The following is a 27788-nucleotide window of genomic DNA, read 5'->3' on the forward strand; positions in this document are numbered from 1 at the left end:
CTTAACAAAGGGATGTTTTGCACTGAACATCCAGTAACATTTCTTCTACTTCTCCACAGCAAGGGACAAAGGTCACTAAAGCTAGGACGGGAACAGTTTTGACAAATTGAAGCTGCTGTTTATATGAGTCAGGTGCAAATCCCAGCAACTTAAAGAGGAAGCTGGACTGAGCCTCAGGTAAATTCCTTACTGACTACACAAGTGCTCTAGCATGTTTGACCATCACCAGTGTCAGAGGAATCTTACATGTCAGCGCTGAAGCATTTTGGAAGCAATTTGAGTAGACGATGACTGCTCTGCTGGATCCTCTGAACACATGCCGTGTTTGGATATGTTAACATCTCCTGGCCTTTCAGACACACCACGACTTTTGTGGGATGTGAAGACCGGAAATGGAAGATCCTAAGCTCAGTATTTCTCTTTCCTCACCTACAAGACTTACTCCATTTAACCGATATTATCAAGACTTACAGAGGAAAAACATCCTACAAACAAAAACCACCCTCCTGATCTAACAAGATGAACATTCCCCTGGCTAGTCTGGTTAAACCTGTCATGATTGTCTCACGCCAGCATGTCCTGCCTGGTGAGCAAACATCTTTGTGAAACAGAACATATAAGCACCCAGTTAAGTTGTCCCAGTACTAGAGGCCATACTATTTCCTTCATGCTGTTCCCTCTGAAGCCTCATCCTAACTTTCTTGTGCTACCTTGACTCCCTTACAGTAGGATTTTTGTGGAGCAGCTTGAAAAAGGTTGTCTTGCCTTAAAGTATATCTTTTTGTCTCTTCTCATATCTCCTGTCACACAGGAAGGTTCCCTCCTGGTCACAGTCACTGCCTTTGCCTATTTACTCTCTTCCAAGTTGTGCTCCAGCGCATTCCACAGTGGCAAGGATCACTTCTCTGTCCAAGTCTCCAGTTCTCCAAACCACCACCACCTTTATTCTCTCAGCCAGGACTTGCCACTAGCCACAGAAACAGCACATCTAGAAAAGCATCCAAAATAAACACAAGATATCCCCATCTTCCAGTTACTTGTCCCTGCTATGGAGGCCTCTGATTTTCAGCTTGGGTAATTCGTGTGTGTCCACCACTTCAGTACAACAGAGGGAACTGCAAAAGCTATTACTAACTTCTGGCAAGGACCTTCAAAAAGCCCCAAACTCTCCAAGGCATCCTTGAGAGTAACCTTCCCTCTCTACTCCCCTCTTTAACCTGGGTCCTGCCAAAAGACTGGTGGATCACTAAATGGGTGGTCTGAAACACCAGCTTCATCTGAAGCCTTCTGCAGAGACTGTGTATTTCCAGCATCTCAGACCTGAGGTTCAGGTGTAATTAACACCATGCTGAAAACAACAGAGCCAGGTTCACCGTTTCTCTCCAGTTAGTGTCCTGAACAGGCTTGCAGCAATAGTTTTTGGGGTTTTTTTCCAGTTGCTATTTGTTTGTAAATTCATACGCAGGGCTTCATCTTTTTTACACAATGCTTTTTCACAATAAAAATGTGACACCCTGACACAGCCAGGGGGCTAGAAGTGCAAGTCAGAGACCAGCAATAATGCTCACTTTTGCTTCTAGAGGGTCTGGCAATTCTAGCAGAGTGCTGCCCATGGATCTTGCTCAGGGGTGACACTGAACATTAGTTTCGCCTTAGGAAGCAACTGAATGAATTTGCTAGCAAGAGCTCTGGCCGTATTTGCCAACAGGAGAAGAGACATTGTTTTCTCTCTTTGCGGAGTTTCAGCCAGCAGGGCACTACCCGACCTCTCCACTAATCTCCTGGTTGTTTAGTAAGCCAGTAAGGAAGCAATTTACCCCTCCCTTAGCCCAGTTCTTGGATCTCTTCTATTTATTGGATATACTCCCAACCTCTGTCACCGGTACTCAGAGAAGCATGAATGCGACCCAACCAGATAATAGTGTCACTACTGTCCTTAGCCACAGCAGCAGGGTAACCAGCCAGAGTTGCCAAGCTCACCTAGCAGCTTCTTGAGCAACAAAGGCAACACGTCAGTCTCCCAGTGCTGCAGACAGACTACAGTGCCTCAGCTTACACCTAACAGAATACACTGTCCAAGTTTTCATGCAAGTAAAATTTTTGGGGGTTTTTAAATTCAGCTTTTCCTCCTAGAGAAGTGGTTGTCTCAAACCCTCCCACATTTGCTAGGGTAATACAGATCCCTACCTAGCATATGATGAACTCAAACCCCACTATATACCTACTGAGAGAAAAAACTAGAAAAGTAGCACCAAAACTAAAGGCACACATACAACTGGCATACATGCCATTTTCAACAGCAAGCACTTGTTTTATAAACCCTTCCCAACTAGCAGACAGGAAATTCACTGTCCAAGTTAGCTGCTTTTCTCACAAGAACTTCACCCCCTATGCCCTGAAGAGTCTGGGCTAAAGGTGGTTTGCTGCCTCGAGAAGGAAAAAAAAAAAAAAAAAAAAAAAAATATATGTACACACCTATTTCATTCAAAGAGCATACAGCTACCTATCAGACCCCTCTAACCCAAGCCTCCTGCTGCATCACTCTTTGGGGGAGCAGGGGAAGACCAGCATGGCTGCAGTGACACCGTGACTGCAGAACAAAAAAATTCCACAAGCTCCTCTTTGGGTCAGGATTTTTTCCCCTCTTAAACCAGGGCCTTCAGTCACACATAACATTTCCTTCTTCCTGAGGCAGGACTGGTGTTTGGCTCCAGGATTCTTCTGCGAAGAGGGAGATGATGGGGGGAGAAGACTAGCCAGCTTTACTTTCAGTGTGAAATCCAGACAGGAAACATTCTTGTTTTTCCTCTCTTCCCTTGTGCACACAAATCAGCCTATAAACAGCAGAAGCCACTTTCGGAAGCCCCTCCCTCAGCAGCAGTTTGGTTTTAGTAAGAAGTAAGCCTGTTATCATTTCATACCCTTTTTAGACAAGCTATGTCAACTAAATACCGTCTTTCACCAAAGCAAAAACCACTTCCCAGGCAGCTGGTCTGCAGAGAAAAAGCACCTAGATAGGCTTTGATCAACAGTACTGCCTCTTCCCCACCCACACCTTCCTTCCTGTTGAGAAAGCAATGACAAGGGGATGCGCTTTAGTGGTAGATGCACAAGTGGAAGATACAAAAGCAGTCACCTCCACCCACATGCTCTAGCTAGTCAGAGTGCCAGCTCCATTTCTGAGTGCTAAATACCTTCAGGTTTCCAACCAGTGATGTTTGCCTGGATGCACTCAAAAGCTTTCAGCACGGCAGCTTCCCACTATGCACCCTCTGCTCCTGCATTGTCCTCCCCAGTCTGAGCGTTTGGATTAATACCAATATCAGGCTAGGAAATGGCTCATCAAGTATTCCACGGATAAATGTCACTGCCTGTAACAGCAGGTCTGTGCTGAACACGAAGAGCCACACGCTTTGGACCAGGGTTTCTCTTGGCAGGCTGGCTCCGAGAAACACAGCAATGACCTGCTCTGGGAATCGTATTTGAGATTCTACCTTCTCCCAACATCCAGCATCTTGGGGACATTTTTTAGCCCACATAATTAAATTCCAACACAAATGTCTCCTGCAGTCATTAGAAAGCCTTCTCCCTAAAGGACAGGTGGGTCCTTCCCAGTGGAGGTGAAGCATGCTTTGCTCCCCTTTCAGGTAGACTGAGGTGTTAGTGTGGGGTTTTTTTCTTGCTTGTTGCCCACAGGTGTGCTAACCTGCATGTTTTAACTATACAAATACAGTAGCTGCAGATAAAACATCTGAAAAGGGACTCAGACTGAAGCTATCCTCTGCCAGCTGGAAACAGTTTCTAGCTGGAGACAGCATTCACACCATAAAAGACAGATTACCAGATGCCCAGGTTTTCCACTGCTCTGTAGTTTCTGGGGTGGAGGTGGGGACTGAAACCAGGAGAACAGATTTTGAACCTTCTCCTTTTCAGCACTCTGGCTTTCTCTAGCACATGAGCAGATGGGTCATTTCCCAGAGGGACAAACCCGGGAAGGCAGCTGCTGCCAGGGCCCAGTCACAACAGCTGAGGCTAAAGGACCTCTTTATATTTTACTTACGGGAGGCAGAAGTCAATAAAAGGCCTCCATTGTGAGCGCACACACTTCTCGCCGACCGTGCCCCTAAAATATTTTAAGCCTTCCTAAAAACACACTGCAAAACATAAACCTCTTTTGGCCTCTGTGTATTAAGCAGAGGCCAAACTCCACTGAAAAATAAGCTCTCTGTCTTTACTGGCTCCAGATTCTGCTTACCCTGAAGTCAATGACAGAAGAGCAAACTGAGCAGGACTGGAGCCTTTATGGGGAAATTACAGTTTCCCTAGCAAGGGTATACTCTGAAGAGGAGGCTTATTTTTCTTTATGTCGTAATGTGGGTAAATGAGAAGAAACCAAAGCAAAGAGATTTGTATATATAATCATATAGCTGTGCATTTATATAATTAGACATAAGCACTTACACTGTGTACAGTAACAGGCACCCCTCACACAGCCATCCCATACACACCAAAGCTGCCTTTTTCTTTTTTCTTCCTTTTTTTTTTTTTTTTTTTTTTTTAGGGCAGGGGAAGAAAAAGCAAGAAAGAAAAGACTCTAATTGCAGCCTTCCACCAATGCAGTCGCCATCTGGTAACTCAAGAGACACATGGAGCCGAATTATCTTAATTAACATGTTACAACAGTATTTAAAAAACTCTACACTTATTAACACTCAGCTGTGATTAGCCAACCATGGAGGAAGCCTGCTAGTGCAACATTAATTATGGGTCTTGTCTGTCTTTCTATTAGAAATATGTTTTTTTCCCAGCGGCTTATCTGTCTCCTAAAAAGAAAACCATTAGCATCAAAGCTTGCTCTAAAATGCAAATTCTATTTACATTCTACAAGAGTCAAAGTGTTTAGGCTATATGAAGCTGCCACTGGTGCTTCTAGAGTGCTACAGACTGTCTTGATATAAAATGTACTTCTCTCTGTTTGCCCCTTAGAAAGCTCTACTTCAGTTAGACAACTCCCTCTCTCACTGAAATTTTAGCAGAAAAATAAATTTTATGCCTTTCAAGTTCCTTTTCCCCTCCAAAACAGGAGCACAGACTTTGCTGTATGCTAGGCAGGGAAAACCAAAACACAAAATCCAGGGCTAACAAAAACCACATCTGTGAAAGGAAGATTTCTGTGATGGAAAGCAGCAACCAAAACACAATTGCACTCCAGCGGCAGATTTGCCTCCCTAGAAGAGTGCTACTCACTATGACAACTGTATTATTTTTCCCTGTAATAGGCCCACCTGTAATGCACTCCCCTCGGATACATTCCCAAATGATTCAGCCTGACAGGCTCCGAGACTAACACTGCCAAGTTTTTCAGACTTCGCTCTGCATTATGTTTGCACAGGGCCGGCTGCAGTGGGCCTCTCATCCGCACCGGGCATTCTGGACATCAGGATAACACCAAGTTGTAAGACAAAAACCTGGTGCTTTTAAACAAAGCCAGGACTGATAAATTAATTCTGGAAGCATTAATGAGGAGGGGGGAAAAAAAACCAGGAACAACTGCAGAAGTGCTTTTAAGGTCTTCTGATAAAGCAATCTTATTGTTGCACAGACACACACAAATAAATAAAAATTGCTGTTGGTGATGCATGTGGAAGCTCCTGCAGCTTGCTCAGGTCCAGTAAGGATGAAGACCAGCTGACTGGTACTTTATAGCATCCAATACTGCCAGGACAGTATAAACAATTTGCATCTGGGCTGCAGTTGGAGCCAGCAGTACAGTGGCTTCAGAACAGCCAGTTTAATACAGAAACCTGGTCTCCCCCATGGGCACAGCGCAGCTTTCCAAGTGGCACGTTTCATTTGCTTTTGTTTTCCAAGGCTGCTTCCGGCCTCCCCATGCCTTCTTCCAACCACCCCATAATTACTTCCACGTGTTCGGAGAAGGAAATTAAGCAAGTGCTGTAACAACACTTTGTATAATCGGCAGGGTCCCGGATTCTGCTTCTGAAACCCAAACTCACTGTCATAAGTAGCACCCAGCTAGTTTTGTGGGTTCCCCCCCCTTCAAAAGTTTGATTAAGAGGGTCCCCCTAAGAAAGTTGCATATGGGTTTTAGTTTGAAATTCTGACTATTAAGAAATGTAAGGAGTCCAAAAGTGTTTGCTGCACTGGGCAGAGGCAGCTAACATTCATCAGGGGCCTCTCTTCCTCTCACTGGCAGCTCATCCAATTCTAAATCTTACTAAATCTTATGTTGCAATAAGGGGGAGATTATTTAAAAAGATAAAGAATTGTGAAAATATTTTATATTCTTACAAAACAGGAACAGGCAGCTGCGCAGGAACTTACAGCACCTACTGTGTAGAGGCAGGTTAGTAGAAAAGGTATTAGCATGGCATTTGAACTCAAATAACATCCACTGTCCTCGATTACTGCTGCTAATTTTAAACTTCAGCTTCGCTCTTCACACAGCTTTGATTTCTCATCTTGTCCCTGGTCGCCTCTTTCCAGAAACCTACAAAAAACTAAAAATTGGTCTCAATTCAGAGGTAACCTGCACATTTAGCCTGCTGTTTCCTTGGCTGTTCCTAGGTGGGTTTTCAATTTGCATATACTAATACCCCAAGGCTGCCTTTTTAGGATATAAGTCTGACACACACTATGGGCTCTGGTCTTAGGAAAACCATCTCTTCAGCAAAAACAATGAGACACGATAGGAAAAAGCATAGCTATCAGATGTTCATGCTGATTTTGGACACCAGGTTTTGATAGGACAGAGATGACTGATTTGCGCTGACTGGTCTGCAAGTCCTGACTGAAATAAATACAGTCCCTCTATTGACGCTAGGTGAGGACACAGGGGAAACATACCTTCAGGATATAGCAGAGCAAAACTCCTCACTACCCGCAAGTCACAAGAGGCCTGCCATTTAGCAGTGCCTCAGGAGGCTTAACTTGCTTGTGGATTTCCATATGACTACAAAACACTTCCACTCCCTAAACTTCAGTGTAGTACAGTAATCACGTTCCTTTCTCCAATAAGGCCTTAAAAGTTCTTGCTATGGCAGTTTACCAAAATATGTCCCTGTTGTGGGCTCCAGCACAGCTGCTCAAGCTCTGGATGACACATGTCACCTGGCTGGTAACACAGCAGTAGGAGTCCATTGCTCTCCTTCCACTGTGAGGTGGAACTCAGGCATACACCACCGACCTACACAACTGGCTCCTCCTTACTCAAGAGGCCAGCTGGTGCCTACCTTCTAACCCCAGTTCTGCTATGGTTTATTCTGAGACTTGACACAGATCATTGCACAGTCATGAATCTGCTCAAGAGGCAGTCCTAAACTCTGAGGGGACACGGGAATCTCTGAAGTAAGAATTTTAGAGTTTAGAAAGGAGCCCTGTCTTCTTACGTGTGCATGGAACGATCCCTATGCTAGCCAAGTCACTTTAAAGCTCTGCCCTGGTAGGCCTCCTTCGTTCACTAATGAGCCTTTTGCAGCTGACTCATTTTTCATCCTTTCAGCAGCAGCAGCTGTTGCCTCTGACTCAGCCTATCCAAAAAGTGTAATTTGGAAGTTTGGCCAAGGTTGATCTAGTAATGGCATGCACACAGGAGATCATTTTGTGCTAAACGCTGCTCCACTTTCATCTGTGCAGGAACGGAACTGGGAAGCTCAAAGCCTTAGGTTATTAAAGTTTCCCTCTGCAGTATATCTACGGACAGCTTTGCTAGGGAAAGGTGGGGAAGGACAGCAATCCTGAAACCTCAGTCTGATACATCAACACGCACTGGAGAGTATTTTTTCATCCTGCCATGCCATTTCTCTTCTGACCTTTGGCTCTGTTCAGGACCATTGAACATATCAGAATCTAATATCTGTGCAGATTTGTCTATCCTTTAAGAATGACTCATCTCTGTCATGGGACTTATCAGAACAAGCACTCAAATCATTTACCACTGGCTGGGCAGAATTGCAAATAGTTATTAGTTCTGTTTCACTGGAAAGCCTCTCTTAAGCACACTTCATATTTTCACTCTAGATGTGGTTAGGTTAGCCATAAATATTAAGTCATCTTTTTCTACCAGCTTTACAGAAGCTCAGCATCACAAGCAACTTCTCTGCAGAGTTTGGCAGGAAAACAAAAATAGCCCCACTTGAATACTCCACAAGTCATCCTATTCAAAGTGGGAAGCACCTCAGACTACAGAGTGACAGAAGTACTCCACACGGCAAACCTAGCTTTCCCAGAGACCACAAAGTCCTAGAGACTCCCAGTTATGCTGCAAGTGCAACCATTCTCAGCTACATTTTCTTGAACTGATTAGCTGATACAGATTCAATCCAGACTCTAATAATTCAAAAGCTCTAAGACACACGGAGTGAAGTTGAAGAACTAAGCTTCAAAGCAAAGAAGTTTCTTCTACTGAGAAGAGCTAGCTATGATACACCTTTCTAAATTGCCTAACACTTTAACAGTGTTGGGCAACTTAAGAGCTAGCGAGGTGATAGTAGGAAAGGTGGTGTCAGACCCCATGTAACCTGCACTGAAACTTAACAGCTACTCAGTATGTGGTCTTCTCTATTTCCTGGCAATGCAAGTAACTGGAGAGTGTTTTTTGGAAAGAAGGGAGGTAACCCAGTAAAGCTATCAGTAAGCTTGCTTTGTGACTGGAGCGTGACTAGCAAGAAGCATCAAGGTCTGGTGGGATGCTGCTGCTACTTTGATTTACCAGTCACAGAAGACACCATCAGTTCTGGCAGAACAGGCAGAGTCCCACACATTCCACCCACTCAGATTCTGCTGGGGATCAAATGGCACATGGAAAGTAAACGGCAACTCAGTATAATCCTTACAAATGCAGCATATAAAAGAATTCAGATTTTCAGCCACCTCCTTTGAGAAGACTGTCCTGTTATATAGATGTAATAGCTTCAAAGTGTTTGTTTCTATACCTCCATTTTCCCAGTACCTACCAACAGCTCTAAGCAACTCAATGGATATGAATTAGCAAATTGCCTAACAAGATATATTAGCAAATTGTCAAAAGCATACCTAGCAGCAAACACGAAATCTTCCTTTCTGTATTTCTAGCTCCTCATCCCAAACACCCACAGGGTAAACAAAGCCTGAACTGAAATAAGCCAGGATTGGGAAACTGTTCAAAAAACAAGGTCCTTCCACAGCTGGCAAGAAAAGTGTTCAGAAAAGATGTGTAGAAGGAGTTCTCACCCCTTGAAATATTACTTGCCCTTTGACACTTTCACTATAGCCATTGGAATCAAAGCACAGGCAAGTCAAAATATCCAGCTGAAAAAGCATGTAATAAAAAAAGGTTAGAGGTAGCAACTGCCAAGACAGGACCCATTTGCAGCCCTAGATGCCTGACAAAAACATAAGAGATGAAATACTATTCCTTCCATTTGACATAAGAGATTATAAAACATACAACCCAAAACCCCACAGTATAACTATTTTCAAAACAAAATCTTCAGGAAAGAGACCAGATCTCCTCAAGGACTGCTAAACTTCAGTCTTGCCTCTCTGCACTTTGCTGCTTTTGAGCAACAAGAAATACAAGACTGCACGTATTCTTTGCTTCTTATTTATATTCCCTGGTAACCTAGACAGGTTCTTTGTTCTGTAACAATTAAAATACCAAGTTAAAGTTTAAAAAAAAGAAAGCAAACACTCATAATGCTTTATTATGGGGTTGCTTTTGCTCCTTTCCTGGTGTTTTTCGAGCATAGCTGGCCTGAGAGATGCTCAAGAGCCTTGGAGACACACAACTCCAGCTCCTACCTACTGCCACAGAGCCAGCCAAAACACATCCCATCACTGACTTAGAGGTTACGGATCCTTACACCAGAGGCTGAAATTTTGAAGCAGGAGACACTGCAGCTTAGTGGCTGGAACTAAGGCCTAGGCACAAGGGACCTAGGTCTAGAGACATGCTCCACTGATAGCTAACCTGAGGTTTTGCCTCCCTGCCTCAGCTTCCCTCTTCAGAAAGCTTTCCTGCCTGCCTTTGCGAACATATGGTTTCAGGTAGTCTGGAGAGCCCAACGTGATGATTTAAGGATTCTTGTCACCAATGTAATTAAATTTCAATTACAAAGATTTACAGATAAATTTGACTGCTTTAATATTTGTGTCTTCTTTTTCTATACAAAGAAAGCCAACCCAGATGCAGGATTTCACAGTTCAGTAGTTCTTCCACACAGGTCTCTCCAGCCAGGAATTTACTTCAACCTTTATTGCCATAAACAGGACTCACACATGGCTAGGGACGCATATGCTGCATTACCATCTTGCAATGTTACTGTCTGGTTTTAACTCAACAAGGCTCTTTTTGTGCCAGCTGGTTTTTTATATTATTTGTGACATTTCATTAAGTTTCATTTATTGTTTTGAGGCACTTATTTGCTCAGCTCTCTCAAGTGGCTTCCTTCAGCTACATCTTATCTATACAGCATCATCAGTCATGTCAGAGCAGTTCTTGCTAAACCAGCAAGAGTATTTCTCATGGCAACATACATTTAGCAGGATAACAACAGCGTGAAAATGCTTGATTGAGTTTTGGCTGCATAAAGCACCTAGAATCAAACCTCAACGATAGCATTTTACCTGGATCACTCTTGACTTTGACAGGCCAAGCCTGAATGATACTATTATCATTTTCTGCCAGCCAGACCTTGGCATCGAGGACACTGCCTTATTGAAAAGAAGAGACTGTTGCAGGCCAGCTTCTTCCAGATAACTCAGTTGATTTGCAGATGCTGTTACAAAACCCCGTCTCCTTGAATACCACAAGAACCAAAACAACATGAAACCATTTTCATTGCTTGATGTCCTATGCACTTTCCAGCGAGCATTTACAGCATCAAGTCAGAGAAATTTCAAGTCCCTCTTCAGCTTCTTACAGTTTTGCCGCCTCCTTCCTAAAGTCCTACGGCTCCTCCTCACAGCCATCTTCCATCAAATGTGCATGAGAAAATTCCTGCTCAGCTCCAGCATTCCCTCATATCAGACAATAATTTCAACTCCTGTTTCAACTACCTAGCTCCATAAAAGAGATGGTGTGGTTAGCTGGGGTTTTGGGGTGTGTGTTGGTTTTGTTCGGGTTTTGTTCTTGTTTTGGTTTTTTGGTCTTGTCATTTGGTGTTTTGGGTTGGTTTGGGTTTTTTTAAGCATTTAGCTGCAAGCACAGTTTTTGTACATTTCAGTGATGTTTAAGTAAAAATGTTAGTGGATAACAACAGTATCCACTACATTATGACTTGCTCCTTTTTGTCTAAATCGTCAATCCAGCAGGATGACATTTCAAATTTGGTTTCAAGAGCTGCAGAACAGTCTTATCTTCACTGGGAGACACAGAAGACTTATCAGAATGAAATGCTAACTTTACATTATAAAGTGTCATTACAATAGCTCATTTCTATGATATTCTGAGAAACAGGATGAGGTGGGAGGACCAGATTATTCCAAAAGACAAATAATTGTTTAAAGGAAAGATGTATTTATTTATAGGTTCATAATTCCCTAGAACATAAAAATCCCTTCCACTACTCTGGTCAACATAGAATACATATGTATAGACACTGATCTAGCAGACAGATTTCACAACCACCTTTCTTCTGACTCAGGCTTTGGAAGGGAAACATTAAGCAAGAGCAACCAAGACAGTAGGAGAAGTTACAGCCCGTCAGCTAAAAACAACATAATCTTTCCCAAACCATGCAAGAGTAAAGCAGTTTCAAGAAATTCCTTACACAGAAAAAGAGCATTTCAGATGCTCCCCAGGGAAGAATGCAGTAGAGGAAGCTGTTGCAGCATGCCTGAATGCCACAGGAAGTGCTCTGCTGAGCACAAATGGGGGAAAATTCATGAGCATTCCCAGCTTCTGCAGAGCTGGGGCCGGAGCTCGGAGGAATGTTGAGAACACCCCGGGGAGCCCTCACACACAGCTGGACCCAGATCTGCCTCCCATGTCATCACATGAACACATGTGGTAGGAAGCAAGTATCCAAATCCCAGCTCTTCTCCAGTATCAGTGCTCCCATCTAATACTCCCTCAATCTAGCTAAAGAAAAAAAGCATCTGTTTTTTTTCCAGTAAGAGCACTTATACTATCAAAAGCTTAAATCAGGAGAGGGCAGAGGTTATGCTATTCTTTTTTCTCTGTGTTCTCTCACCAGAGGCCTCAATGCTACTACTACTGCCAGGGTTAAGTTTCCGCAGCTAGATTTCCCTCCCTCTACAGATCTAATTGCTGAACCTGCCTTACACACACCTTCCCAGACCTCACTAGGCTTCTGCCCATCAAGCCTGGCTTCAACCAGACATCTACAGGCCCTGGGCACTGACTCAGCAAGCCCCATTTCTGTGAAGAGACAGCTCACAAGCAGATTATCTGACACTTTCAAGAAAAACACAAGATCCACAAGATCCCCCAACACACAGGGTACCCCATATCCTAAGAGCTGACCCCATGCATGTTCCCAAGTCACTTTTTCAGGGAGTTGAAGAAAGCACCTCTTGCATAGGGCTCCCCAGACAGAGGGTTCAATTCAGCTCAGTTAGTTCTGAGGCACTAGACATCCACACAAGGCTGGTAGATATGGCACAGGGCCTTCAGGAGCCCTGTGCCCTTCCAGCAAGGCAGCTGAAGGGCAGGGCAGACATGCAGGCCACTGACTCCAGCCCACTCTTAGTCACCGTGTCTACATCTGAACATTTTCCATGCTAACATCCCTACTGCCATTTCTAGACCATCATTCAGCCTTACCTCCAATGTCCGCTACAGAATTCAGGGTCTCTCTACGCTCCATGAATTCCCTGAACTGCAAAGTCTCTCCTCCTCATTTAAATAGACGATTCACAAGTTAATGCATTTTTTTTCTCCCTGCAGCAGATGTTCGAATTTCTCCCATCACACCCTCTGGACTGTAGTTCAGTAGAGAGGCAATAAACCACCAAGCGTTACGGCCAGATAGAATTTACCAGTTGACACAAATGAAGACCCCAGACACAGCGAAAATAAACAGTACACAGATAGCATCCCTACACCAACCATTTCCAAGATGTAGTAATTCTATGCCAGGCTACACCATGATGTCTCTTCAGCTACTCAGGGGAGCTCAGGCTACCAGAGGGTTTGGTGAAAATGCCCAGACAGCGCTTACTGGTTTCTTGGTTGTGGAGTGTAAGCTTCCCATGTAACTTTGAGATCCGTTTACTATATGGTTCAACCTCTTGCCAGTTAGTGAAGTTTCTCACACAAAGGAAATGGAACACCCAAAGAAATCATGCTAAAAATAGCAGAAATGCCGCCCCCCAGAGACACACATTTGGGAACTCTCCCAACTGTGTATGCAGACTTCTTGAGAACACTTAAATCACAGATATGGATATCTTATGCCTGAGAACTAGTGGGAAAAACCAGCAGGGAGGGAGGTTATTTTGACACTGATAAATTAGTGTCCAGACCGTAAAACAGAGTTCCAGAGAAAAACCAGGAGTCCATTTACTATCAGTTATGGTTCTGTAACTGATCTCTTTTTCACACTAATATAGAGAATTTCAGAGAACAGCACATGCATTTAATCAGGAAGAATAAGCATTACAGGGCTAACAATACAAACAGAAATCGGAGAGCTCCAAACCCAAACTTGATCATTTGGGTCAAGTTTGCTAGGAACACATTGTGTCTTGAACATAGACCATCTAGGAAGCCTACGGATCAACAGCAGGTATTACAAAGCCATTCTGATACGAAAGACAGAACAGTATCTCCTTTACCCAAAGCTTTCCTGGTTTTGTTCGTTTGTTTCCCCGTCTCCTCCATCTGATTGGGGAAAATGGGATTTGAAGTCTTAGGGGAAGGAAATAACAGAAAACCCACTGTCTTAGTAGTAAGGTGACAGGCACTGCAAAACCATGTTTAGCAGGTAGCAGGAAGCTACCAGGACAAGAGGCAGTATAATAATTCCACAGCCCCTTCTTTCAAACTTCTGGTAATTTTCCTTTCTTCCAATCTCCTCCACCCCCATACAATTTGCTCAGCACATGGGAGTTACTCCCTCTCAGCAGATACATTCCATCAAGCACAGACACTGTCAGAACTTTCTTCCCATTGCCAACGCAATTACAGTCAAAGACTGTCCAAAGGCTGTTGCATTCAATTTCACAGTGCTGATCATGTCAGACAGCCTGCAGCGCCATCCTTTATTCTGCCCCTTGTCCACCCCTGCCTTTTCTATTCACTTTTCAGAAAAGGCTACTTTAGCCACACTTAGGATCTAGGATGCTACTCATAAGAACAGCTATATTCTGGCAGTTGACATGGAGAGCAGAGGACAACACTCTAGGAGACAGCTCAGCCTCAGTGGAAAGTAACTAAAGTTTAGGAAAGAAGGGAGAAGTGTTAAAAGTATCTACTTCCCAACTGGACTTCCTTATAATAATCATAATCAGGGTATTAATGAAATACTGAACAGCCCAATCTAAACTGGAAGTTCCTCTGTGTCCCCTCCTCCCAAATCACTGCTCACTGGTTAGAGCACTCAACTGGAGTTTGACCACATATCCTCCAGCTAACACCACATTCTCTCTATGCATGCACGCAAAAGCCTCCTAAAACCTCACAAGAAGATCTTATGTTAGGATCAAAGTACAAAAAGCCCTTTTCCAAAACCTCTGGATTAGATCGTTTCACTAAGTACCCAGGTATTTCAAAGTTACTGTTTCTAAAATACATGTTCAAGACCCAGCACTGCCAAGAAATAGATTTTCATTCTCTCAAAGGGTTACCCAGCGACAAACCTTAAAATAGGTTCTCAGTTCTTAAACTGATGCTACAATTGTCCAAAAGGGCATTTTGTGGCTAAACACCATTATACTGTGTCAACTCCCACCAGAAGTAAAGGTGACTTCTCAAGAAGTAGAAACAGAATTTAATGTCTGGAAAACTAGGGTGTTCCTCAAAAAAACAGACCCACTGTTCTTCCCCATTCTCTTTTTCTTGGTATTGTGGCTGAAGACAAAGAGGGCAAAGGCCTCCCAAGCACCGGGAAAAGTCACCTGATTATGACACTGGACTTTTTTTTCCCCACTTTTCTTCCCAGTCGGTATGGCTTCATTAATAAGGTGGGTGGAGGTGTCTGTCTTATATTAAATGACATGATCTACTTTCACAGCCCTGCCCCTACAAGCATCAGAACTTAAAGCCATGAACCCAAATCACAGCAACCTAGTTACTGCACATCAAAGCTGTCACTGTCACTCTTGCTCTCAGGGTGGAAGAGACAATCAGACAGTTGACATTTACTCTTTAGCTCACAGGGTAAACAGAAACCAAGTCACAATATCTCTTCCGCTGCTCCGGAAGGACACTGATCCCACACTACCCTGTAACCACCACACCACCAGACCTAGCCTCCCTTCGGCAGTAACTCCACAGGGAAGAGTGAGCTACCCAACTGCACCTGTGTTTTCCTCTTAAAAGCTGTGCTTTTTGGAGCTATTCCTTCCCACTCCTCAAACTCCTCATCAGCAATGAAAGTCACCCCAGTGTGTAGAACACACTCCAACAAGAGCATTCCTCCATAACAGAGGTGGTTTGTGATCATATACCTTCTTATTCAGGGGCACATACCCCTGCCAATTACGGAAACTCCTTGCACTGGAAAGCAAAAACACTTTTCAAGCTCCATTTTAACACAATTAAAGCAGTTTGAAAGTAAGAAGCTGTCATCATGTGGTAGGCAGTACTACATGGACTATTATTATGCGTTCTGAAGACCACTGCTTGGAAACTTCTAATCCCAGTCTAGCACATTTATTTGCAACAGATTTCCAGTCTAGACTTTGCAAAAAGCTCCCAGAAAAGTAGTTTTTCCATAATGCTCCATTCTGAGAGGAGGTCATGTGACTGCAGGTACAAAACTAGGATAGATTAAGGGATCTGCCACTCCTCAGTAAAAATGATTAAAAACGTTCAAAAAACAAGGTTCACAGCAATGGGAACATAACGTGGAAATCCTCTTGAGTAATCACAGGCTACTAGACTGAAGTGAGTTCCTGTTTAGAAGTGCAAAATACCTGCATAGACAGAACTATGTTGTAGTCAAGGAGATCTCCAGGGCTGCGGTAGCCCACAGGAACAGGAAGAATGGTTTTGCAAGAGGTGCTCCTAGGACAAGAATGAACAGCTACTTTTGTCCTACAGCATCTGTATTGGCTCCAGTCAGAGGACATGCTTGTTCCACGGTTGAGCACCTGATGAGACTGACCAAAACATGGCATGTTGCTTTCAAACACTCCTCTTGATGACTTGACAAAGAGTCACTAAGAAAACCACAAGCAACTGCTTCACCATTGCTGCATAAAATTGCTTTATTCAGCGTACTATTTCCTAATAAATCATGTCCTTGGGAGCCCTCACACTAGGGCTCATGCTAATGCTGAAGATAATAGAAGAGCCTGTTGCTACTGGGCAAACTGGGAACACAGAAGCATCTTTCCGGGTAGAATTACAGCTAGAGAATTAAGCTTCCCTCCATCAGTATTCAGGGCCCAGCTAGCTCTGGCAATGCATCTGTTCTCATCACAGAATTGGACAAGCTGGAAATATGAAGCTCTATTGTACTGCTGGTAGACTTTTAGTACAGATAATTACAGATTAGTATTGTCTGGGGGTACATACCCACCAAGAGGAAATGAAAAGGTATATGGCTCTACGCTGCCTTCCTGAAACAACTGAGAATGGGCTGCCACCACTGCAAGTTGTTTAAGGGAATGGATTCATGCCTTCTTCCAAATGCTGCCTCAATCTGCTTACTAGTCAAGTAACCTTTGGAGAAAGCTAGCTTCAGTCTCCCTTCATGGATTTCCAGATGTTACTCAGTTGCTCTGTTACTCAGAGTAATCTCATGTTACTCAGTCATCACAGGAATTTTGCAGCTCTCCTTCAGTACTGTATTGCCTGCAAATTTAAGCAGCAGCATACTAAATCCTTCTTTCGGATTGTTAAACACACTGGGCAAGATTTTCAGCAGTGCTTGCATGACTTGAGACATCCTCTCCCAGCTGATTACCATTAGTTTGGAAAATTTCATTTGATGGTAAATGTATCTGACATAAGAGCCATCCCAACAGATATCTTCCCTAATTTAAAGAACATGCAATGCTATTTTTCTTTGCTATTTACTTGTTTAGCTGCCGTATCACTTTATAAAGACCAGTTTAAGCTGACAAAAGAGCAAACAATTTAGTGGAAACTAAACTATACCATCAAGAAGGGAGGAATTTCTGACACAAGCTTTATTATACAAAGATCCTTTTCTGGCATTCTGCCCCATCTCCCTTCTCCCACCTCATGCACTCTTGCTGCTTGTTACACAGAATCCCATTACTCTGTTCAGCCATTTCCTTTCCATATTTGTCTCTTTTATGCTGATGGGAACAAAAGAAAGAACAACTTTATTATAAGGATCTATTTGAAAGTCGGCATCTCACTTGCTTCCCTGCATTTAGAATTGCATCTTCTTGTCCTGGTTTCTCCCCTCCCAGTACATCAGAGACATCTTAATTCAGTTCTCTTAACATCTACAGACACAAAGCACTTGCAATGGGGGATATAGCAGTTAAGTTATTACTCATGTCTTCAGTTATTTTTACTGAATTGCCTCTTCTTCTTTTAAAATTTGCAGTCTTGTTAAAAGTACATTTGAAAAAACCCACAAGTTTGCTACTAGCTATTTCCAAGTAATTAAATTCATTAATCCAAACAGGGAGCAAGGGAAATAAAACTACTTTCTCCTTCATGCTTTTTTGCCCTCCTCTTACTCCATAATCATTATAAATGCTCTTATCCCACTAAATATTATGACCAGCACTTATTCATTCTATTTTTTGCTGCCCTTATCTTTCTCTTGCAAGCCTTAGAACAGTAATTGCCCTGAAATTGGAAAGAATGACAGAGGGTTCCAATGACAGAAGGTTCCTCCCCCAGTAAACCTAAAATTTGATCAGCCCCTCAGAAACCAGGCTGTTTGTTGTTTTCTGCATTCTTTAGTTCCTAGGTTTTTAGTTCACAGCATTCAGATTTACAGTTTTACTTTTTCTCCAGTCTGCTTCCACCATAATACTGAATATTTAATTTCTATCATCACTACCAGAAAAGGTGTTTCGAAAAAGGATGCAGAAACTCACACATCCCAAAAGCAGCCACACAAAGATGCACAATAGCTAAGTTTAACTGCAAATTCAAAAGCGTGTGCAACTAGAGCTGGTTGCACAGCGACTCAGTGACTAACTGCCCAAGGAGACAGCTAGCAGATTTGCATAGCTGTGTCTGCTGGCGCATTTGCAGAAACAGAAAAAAGGAGAGGACAAGACAGAGTGACCATAGCGACTTGCAGCTCTGCCACCCTGTGCTTTCTGTCCAGCTCATCTGAGGCACAGGGCACCCAAAAGCTCCACCTTCGCTCAGTGCAGGTTCAATTGAACATCTAGTGTTTAAGATACTCCATCCTTGTTGAAGTTTATAGACAGATGTGTGCTCTACAGAAATAAGCAGATTAGAACAGGCCTGGAGATTGGTCGAGTTAGAAATAAGCTGAATAAGCACACACACCTTTTCAGCAGCCACCGCAATCCTGGAAGGCCTTCCACAGTTCCTGTTTTCACACAGAGAAGTTAAATGCCTCCCTTCCTCAGCACACCAAGTACCCTGCCCCGTGTTTACAGAGGAAACCGTACTACTTCTCCTCCATAATGCCCTGAGGGACAGCTTATCCATGGCCCAGGCCTGCCATCTCTCTCAGGAAGAGCTACGCAGTTCTTCCAGCTGGTCTCCGGCTGTTTGTCCCCATGCAGGAGCCGTGACTCACTGCAGACGGCCTGGCTCGTGGCTGCTCCCAGAGCAAGGGATGGCTGTGACTCAAGCCAGCACTGCTTTGCAAAACCACTTGGTGAACTATGCCCTACATGAACATGCAAGAGAAGTCCTTATGGGCACAGGCAAAGATTAAGGCCTGAGAACACTTCAACCTGTGCATATAATAACGTCTCTTCAAAACATACCTTTTCCCCTTCTTATTCAACAGTTCAATACACACAGCACTAGCAACACTGCTCAGGACAAGGCTCCAGGCAACCACCAGCCTTTTCTGCTACATGCCCTCCAACCATGCTCACACAGTCAAGCCAAGGGGCTCCTATTTTGGACACTGTGGGTCAACTACTAATTTTAGGGCCCGTACATGGTTGAAGAGGTTGCACAAAGTACTCTCGCCTCTCTCTGGTAGCCAAACAAGACGATTCCCTTTGCTCTCTTGCCCCAGGGACCAGATGACCAGCCTGCCTGGTCTGACCCGTCATTTCTACAGCTAATGGAACTAGAGAGGAGATAGCAACCATGGGGATTTTCCACTAGAGCCCAGCATATGCAGGGCCTTAACGCAAGTTTCCAGCACAAGCAACACTAGAAAGGGAAAGTGAACTTAGTGAAAAACAAAGATCAACTGAATATTGATCCGAAGTGAGGGTAATGCAACAGAGTTGCAAGAGTCAGGAGTTAAGTTTCACTAGAAGAATTTTTGTTTTTAAACAAGACCTTATAAAAATACAATCATTTTCCCAAGGAACTGCCCTGAAATCCTGTGCCTGGGCACAGAAAGTCGTTTTTGGTACCACAAGAGGTGTGGAAGACAGACAATGAATAGGATGCATGTGCTGCGCATTTCCTTTGGTTGAGACACACGAGACAAACTAGTATAATTAATTACCGTAACTTCTTCCTGTAAGCATGACTTCAGGATACTTCTCTAGCATACAGTTGTGATCCCAACACAGACTCTTTAATTGAACTCTTCCATTAGGAAATTCTCAGACAGTCAGTCCAAATCAGCGAGAAAGAATGCTATCAGCGACAACTTCACATCTACCAGCCCGCATCTAGGCCAATAAACAACCAGCTTCCTCACAACAGCAACAACCAACTTTTAACATGGTGTGGCCACCCTCACCAACCCTTCAGGATCCACACGCAGGGTTAAAAAAAAAAAAAAAAAAGCAGAGATAGCCAGAAAGCAGCTTTTCAAGTAACAGCCAAAACATCCTCCCCTCAGAACGTGGGGGCTGTGGTAATCCCCTTTTTGAAATGCTAATGTCATTACAACCATAGCACCAGAAGACAAGCAGTGGGGTCTGGGTGACAGAGCCTCCACTGTGCCCTTACACAGATGATTTAAGCTGGGCCTTTTGTAACTCTCCTCCCCAAAGCTCCCTGCCCAGCATCATGCTTGACAGGAGCTGCAGCTGCCATCCGACCCTCCTGAGGAGCAGGGGTGGAAAGATCAAGCTGATGAATTCATGCATGCGGGGCAGGGGCCCGGGGCGCAGCAGCCGTACGCCATGGCCTTGTGTTCTCCAAATGAGCACATGAGGACAAAGATGGGCTTGGGGAAGACTTGAGAAAAGGCAAACCAAAAGGTCCCCAACTGCTCTCTTGCTACAGCTAAACAATTGCACAATAGTAAAAATCATTACAGCTGGTCATTAAACTGGGCACAACAGATATTGGTATAGGAAAGCACAGCTCAAAGAAACTAATCAGCATAAATACATCTATCCTCACAACCCCAGGAACCAGCTCAGTCTCAGTGAAAAATCCCTCCCATTGAGAAAGCTACTCCAAAGGGATGGAGAGCAGTCAACTTCCCTGCAAAAGCAACTGGAACTAGTTGCTGTGGGGAGATTGCAGACCAGACCAGGCACCACAAGTTTCATCCTGCCACCGTGCCATATGTAACAACTGACAGATGGTTACCAGAGGGCTTTCTAGTTTTGTTTTCAATTTAGTGTTCAGTTTTCATTGCCTCCAATACCAGTCAGGGAATCACCAGGGAAAAGTAACTTCAAGTAATGATTCTGTTTTAAATACTACAGGATTTGCTGCAAAAAAAGTGTTTCCTATAACCTACCATTTCCTACCATCTCCCAAAGAGCCTCCCACTACAGGAGAAAATGGAGACCATCACCACAATGGCTGAGAAGTAAATCAATCTAAGTTTTACACCAGGTGAAATACAGGTTAAGTGGAAAAGCAAGCTACAGACTGAAACAACATTTGCCATTCACAAACACTGCTGCGTTTATAGCAATTCCCACTTCACTGAGATTGGGTGAAGCTACTCTACCACCACAGAAATAATACATAAGAGCCCCCAAATACCTCTGCTGGAAAAGAAACAGGAACTATTTCACCTTGAAAGTTGTCTTTCCACTGCTGCTTAGGTGTTTGAACTCCTACCTATAGAGAAATATCTGCATTTAATGAGGAGGACAGCCTCTATTGCCACAGAAAGAAGAAAGGTGACAGACCGCTCTGGAAAGGGAGATGTGCTTGGTTTCGTTTGTGCAGGGTGCACACTGGCAAGCAGCTCTGAAATGCTGCCACCAAACCCAAATCATTTTAAAATGAAAAACACAAAAGCTTCAGTTCGGCACGCACCCTCCCTTGGTGCTAGTAACTAACCAATGTCAGGAGAAAAATTTCCTCCATTTAAAGCAACTAATTAAGTTAAGAGTTCAGTGGGTGGAAACAGACTTAGTGATAGATGCTTCCCTGCTGTCAGAGGATGCAGAACAGACATTCATTTTCATCCTCCCAAATCTCTTCATGGCACCTGAGGCGGCCAAGCATGAAATACTCCCGACCTGCCTCAGACAAGTGGCAGGTGGCCAGAGGTATGCAGTAAAATAGTTAAGTCTTTGCTCACCCTGACTGTAGCAGAAAACTAATCTCCTCACAACACCCCTAATTAGCAGCTTCCAACAGTCTCTCTCGGGTTTACTGACAGCAAGAATCAAGAATGCTAAAAGCAGCCCTACCTGTGTACCGGATGACAGGCTGCAATGTCCTCTTTCCCCCATGCAGTCATACCACTGCCCACCCAAGGACTCAACTCTTACATAGGATCAGCTCATGACTGGAAAGAGCTGGTTAAAGTGGGACCAAACATGGCCAAGGCAACACGGACAGGAAAAATAAAGAAAAAGAAAACAAAAAAGAAACAGTGCTCTGAAAAGGTGCTCCAGCCCTGAGGAGTCTCCACAGCTGGAGGCACGTGACAAGAGGCAGTCAGTTCTCCAGGGTACTAAGAGGAGGCAGAACTACTCACAGGGGCTAACCTCTTCCAGCACAGCACCCACGCTGCACTTCAAGTGTGTTCACCCACCAGAGGCATCGCCTTACGCCAGCAGACAGTGATCTGGCCACCACTGCATGCAACTCCTCTCCCACATGGTGGAAGCACGTTAACCATGCCTGACTGCTAGTCTTGTGAACTGCCTCAGACCAAACCTGCCGACTATTTGTTTCACTACCACTTCAGTGACACAAACTTGAACGAGGATCCTGTACCAATAGAGAGCTCAGCTCTCCCAGCAGTGTACATCTCCCCCAACTATTCCAAAAGCAGAGTCTAGCTTACTAAATGCCATGGAGGAAACAGCTACCATCAAAGCACAAACTGTCAACTTAAAGATAACATTTAAGTATTTGAGAAGTAAATGCAGATAAAGAGATTCAAAGTGGGAAGGCCTGAAGGTTAAAATTATGCTAGCTCAAGGACATCACATTTCTACGTCACAGCAAGACTCATTTCTGCTTTGGGCTACTGGCAATAACATTTGCAACAAGACTAGCTTGTTGGGAAAGACAAAGAAGTGGAGGACTGAAAGAATACAATTGGAAAAAACAAACACCATCTTCATTGATTTCACTAAGACTTGCACTCAAAGGCAAACTCATTGCCACTGTTGACTGTTCAGATTTTTCAGCTTACATATCAAAAATAAATAATTTCCTCAGTTGAGAGAAAAGTGACAGTTGAACCTAAACACTCAAATGATAAAGCCTTTATCTTAGTATCTTATAACCTAAGTCAATTACACCCAAGAAAGTGTTTACAATGAAACCTGAAGGTTGTTCTCCAGGAACAAAGGTTACTTTTGCTAGGCAAAGCAAAACCAGTGACAGAATGGAAGTAGTACTAGCTTTAGGATAATACAGAGCATTACAATTATGGTCCTTTGCCTGTGCTAAAGAGAAGTAAAGATGTGCTGCAGCATAATGTGTGGCTCAGCACAACTCTGACAGTACTCTTCCCTTTCAAGAAGCATGTCAGCAGGCCTAAAACTTGAACTACTGGAGACGGGTTACACAGCAGGCACATCCCCAGGACTCTGAGTTTCAAAGTTAGCTGCTCTGAAGGTAGGAGTGGAATGGGCCAGAGGAAACAACGTTTAAAAACCCACACTTCTCCCCTCCCAGCCAGGGATAAATCAACAGCTGTGGGTTTTGTGTGATACACCAGAAGCACGTTCCTAAAGGCCTCTGCAGCATCAGGTAAGTCTCTTTGAGATAAATCTCCAGGATGCTGGTGTTCCAGAATAGAGGCAGCACCAGAAGTCCCTAACCCACTCCGATATAACTTAATTCCACACATACAGTGATACACAGACCCCACCTGGAAAGCATCAGCAGAGTGATACCTTGGTGTTGACAAGGATCCAGGGTCTAGCAGCTTTAATAGGTTTATCTGGTTTACAGGAAGGGTTCCTCTACAGTGGGTGTAGCAGCCAAACAAATGCAGGATGGGGGAGAAGAGCAAAGCAGCTTTTAACTATAAAACTGAACACAAACTAAGAAAAGCAGAACTTTCTGAGAAAGTCACGGATATGTCTCTAAACATGGCAGCAACTTCCACCTGAAATTCCTCCCTATGTCTTTTTTTCACACACAGTTGCTATATGGTCTTTCGCAGTTTCTCTCCCCCCTCCAATCCCCAGCCATGATGTTAGAGCACTTGTAGGCAGACACAGCCAGTGTACTGGCATCTTCACCCTGCTCTGCTCTTGCCTTGAGGAGATTCCTGCCTTGAAGCTTCAGTCCCTGGAGGGCACACACACTTTGTAACCCTCAAGTTCTTAAACTCTGTCAGCGTCTCATTAGTCAGTCCTGTTGCATATAGAAAAGCCTCAAAAGCCTGATGTTGTAAAGGCATATCCTGCATCCTCCATTAAGACACTCTTACCTAACCATTAAAAAAATGAACACGCACATATATATATTTCTGCTAGAGTCCTCCCTCCCAAGGCCATACTATTCTCAACCATTCTAATCTGCCTGCATAACTAAAACACTGCCTTCTTTCAGGACTTACACTACTTAACCACCAAGCCACTAATTGACTTTTTAAACCACCAGGATCTTTTTCACAACTCCACCTGCGGAAACCTTCAACTTCCTGTTTTGCTGCACTCCTCTGTCCCCTTCCTCTCCTTCCTAGGATCTTATTTTCCCCTGATCCTCATTCACCTTCAGTCTATTCTGCCACTTTCCTACAAGTCTCCATTCGCTTCTAGTCCTTTTCTATGCCTGAAGAGTCTCCAGATAGCTCCATTTCCTTCAAAATATTCTAGTTCTACCTAAAACAAAAATTTCACCTGTTGTCTCAGCAGCTGACATCTCTGCTGAAAAATAAGCAGAAGAAAATGCAAAGCTGACTAAACAAAATTGGTAAGATCACAAAACAGTTTTATTCTCTTTCTGATGGATACTTTTATGGGTGCCTAAGGGTATGTCTGACACAAAACTCGTTATATACCATATTGGTCTTTTTCTCAGGACATAGAAAATGTTCCTTCAAGCCAGAAAAGCAGCAGCAGCCTCTGACTTTCTAGTTATGACTCTGCATGTGTCAGGCTTACCACGTTTCTTCCCTGTCTATGGGTTGAAAACTCAAGACAATGTCCACCAGAGCTGCTTATCTCACTCTACAGCAAGGCAACATTTTTCAAATACAGACATGCTTCTCCCTTTACTGACAAAGTAAAAGATATATCTCAAAAGCAGCAGCAATGTTTCTTTCTGCTCTCGAACAAGAAAGATTTTCCCCACTGAATTAAGACTAGACAGACCTAAAATGCTGAGCCTGCAGGATTTAAAGATGCTCTTTTGTTACGCTACCGTTCAACTCTTTGGCTTCTGCTTCCCCTGAAATGCTTCTTACCATGCCAAGCGGATAAATGCACTTATCCTTGCATTCAGAGCATTGGCCCTATAGAGAAGGAACACAGGAGGCATCTCCCTCCAGCACCAGCCAGGCCAACGTACACAAGCAGTGAGGGAGCATCCCCACAATCTCTTGAGATTAGACAGTCTTCTCAGCACAGGACCTCCAAAAGTTCCCCTCCCCCTTCCATAACAAAAGGATCACTGTACTAGGTTGGGCCAAAAAGCTCATTTTATTCTTCAACAGTTTAGCAACAAGCCCCCTCTAGCCCAATCCACCTAGCACATCCTATAACTCATCTAAGCAGCCCCATACCTAAGGGGTTATTTCAAATCCCTTAAACGACATCTGGAAGCAAGCAATTTGCTAGTCCTCCAACGCCAGTACAAAACTTTGCAGAAGCAGAGCCTCAGGGGAATTCCTGCTTGCAGAGGAAGATGAACACTCCCCAGAGGTTTCAATTCATTAAAAGGAAAATGTTTTTTTTAGATGCAGATCAGTGCGCACAGATAAGCAGGTATAACCTCTTGAGACAATGCCATAATCCTGTCACTGGGTTCCAATTACTGTCACGAAGGTACAAGCATTTTTGAGCTTGCTGTTCAAGTGCCTTCAGCACCCTACCTTCACTCTTGACTATCAGTGGCTTGTTATCAGCAGCGTTTTAGCAATCCTCATCTAGACACAGATTGCTGGGTTTAACACAGGACCTTAACAGATTCAGCCACAAAAGCTGAAGACTCAACAGTCTACGGCTACCTACCTTGCCCTACCACTTGTTTCCCCCTTATCACCCATGTAAGCATGCTCAGGACATATCTACTCCACAGCTTTACATATCACACGCCAGCTATTCCAGCAGTATTTGCAGTAACAGCCCAGGCTGAAGTTTGCCACAGTTCCAGAGCAAATTTACTTCTTGTTCTGCCATCCCCACTGCAGAGTCAGCAATAGCTGGCAGCATAAACAGGAGGTGGTAACTGCTTGTGCTGCTACAGTTAAATATAAGGGCTGGAGAAGCAATGGCAGACACGGGTTGCACAGATGAAAAACATTCAACATAACCTAAAAACGTAATGCCTCAGCTGCAATGGTAACCAGTTTAGGACTCAAAAGGGACAGAAGCAGCAAAGGAATTTCAAATGGCACAAGGTGATAGCAAGCAAACTTTCTTCTGTCCTGCTGTCAGGACTTTTCCCACGAGACTAGGAACAAACCCAAACTTCCCAAATGATCTGCTCAAGTAAAAAGGAAGTACTCAGTGATAGAAGGAAGCTGCATAAGACAGACAAGTCTGTATCTTCAACCTAGTGGGCAGCAGTCATCAAGGGACACCAGGTGATGAGTCAGAACCTGGACTACGGTTCACAAATACTTTCTCTTGAAGAACAAACTATGCCATTCAGTGCCCCTTCTGCTTCCCTCTATAGTGAAGCTCCTACCAGTTTCCGTCTTTCTCATTCTAGCCCAAGAAGCTAAGGTGAGTTGGACCAGACAACTCTTGAGTTATTTTCTAAAGCAGCTTATTTTCCTGCTAGCAACCATGGCCAAGAATTGAAAGCCCCTTAATGCTAGGTGTGTGTGACACCAGTCTTGCCATGAGTAAAATTCAGGCATTGGGTAAAAATCCAGGATTCAGAGGATTCCATCAGCTCTTCTACCATCTCCCACTCTGAAGACCAAAATTTGGTAGGTGGTAAAATTCCCCTCCTACACCTTTAAATACTTCACTATGAATCCATTCCCCTCAGATTCTGTTCCTATATTCCATTTTTTTTTTGGAGGAGGAGAGCAGAAAGTTCAGACTAAACAGATCAAATTTCAGAGTTCAATGAAGATTTACACAAAATTTTATACATTTAGAACACATACAGAAGCCAAATATGCTTCCCAATTCCTCCCAAAGTTATGTACATCCATAACATGCACACAGGAAAGATTTTAGACTTTTTCTGAGCACAGGAAATGAAAAGCAGGAGTATCCAATGCAACATATCCAGAGTCATGCTCTGTGATGAGATGTTCACCTTTCTTGATTAAAGGAAACAAAAGGTTTTTTGCCTCAGCTTGCCCTTCCTGTCCTCTCAGTCCTCTCTGGCAGCCTCCCAAAACTCTCACAAGCAGCATCTCTCTCTATGTTTTAATGAAATATTTATTCTATTTGCTTTTTCTTGAGTCATTTGAAGTTAAATGCTACAGAAGACACAGGGATCCCTTCAAGCACAGTGAAACATATTAAGTTGATCTCCCTCTCTCAAACTGATGGCAGTCATCTTTTCCAAATACAAGGACCAAAAATAGAAATAGGGTGTAGAGATAGATCTCAGCCTATCCAACACAACAAAAGTATAATGGGAATCTTAGCTCATAGTCACCTATATTAAACAGTAAAACATCACACTCATTTCTCATAGTACAGCAGTGAATGTAAGTCTACTCACATGCAGGTCCTTTGGATTTGCTGAGCCAACCTAGGATAGACAAAACGAAAATTCAGGATTACTATTATGCTTGCTTTAATTCATCCTTCAACCATTAGAACCAGTTAAAATTAAACAAGTTGTGTGGCTTCTTGAGATCCCTATTACTCCCTTCAAGCCAGTTGCTTAAATAGCACTGCCTGGATCAGTGTAGTAACAGTGTGAATACTATTATTTGAATAGTCTAATTCTGGGCCCATCTGCATCTGCTTCCTAGCCACCTCTG

General features: G+C 43.6%; 1 protein-coding gene across 3 annotated transcripts in view; it reads right to left on the minus strand.

Annotated features, from left to right (window-relative positions):
- The window catches only part of SUSD6 (sushi domain containing 6), an 89188-nt gene that overhangs the window by 19559 nt on the left and 41841 nt on the right, over positions 1-27788 (minus strand). For all 3 annotated transcript variants that reach the window (XM_050896948.1, XM_050896946.1, XM_050896947.1), the window contains one exon: positions 27524-27553. In XM_050896948.1, the coding sequence (XP_050752905.1) occupies positions 27524-27553 (30 nt within the window). The remainder of the gene's footprint in view (positions 1-27523; positions 27554-27788) is intronic.

This window comes from Gymnogyps californianus, chromosome 5, assembly GCF_018139145.2.
Source record: "Gymnogyps californianus isolate 813 chromosome 5, ASM1813914v2, whole genome shotgun sequence".
Lineage (NCBI taxonomy): Eukaryota > Metazoa > Chordata > Aves > Accipitriformes > Cathartidae > Gymnogyps > Gymnogyps californianus.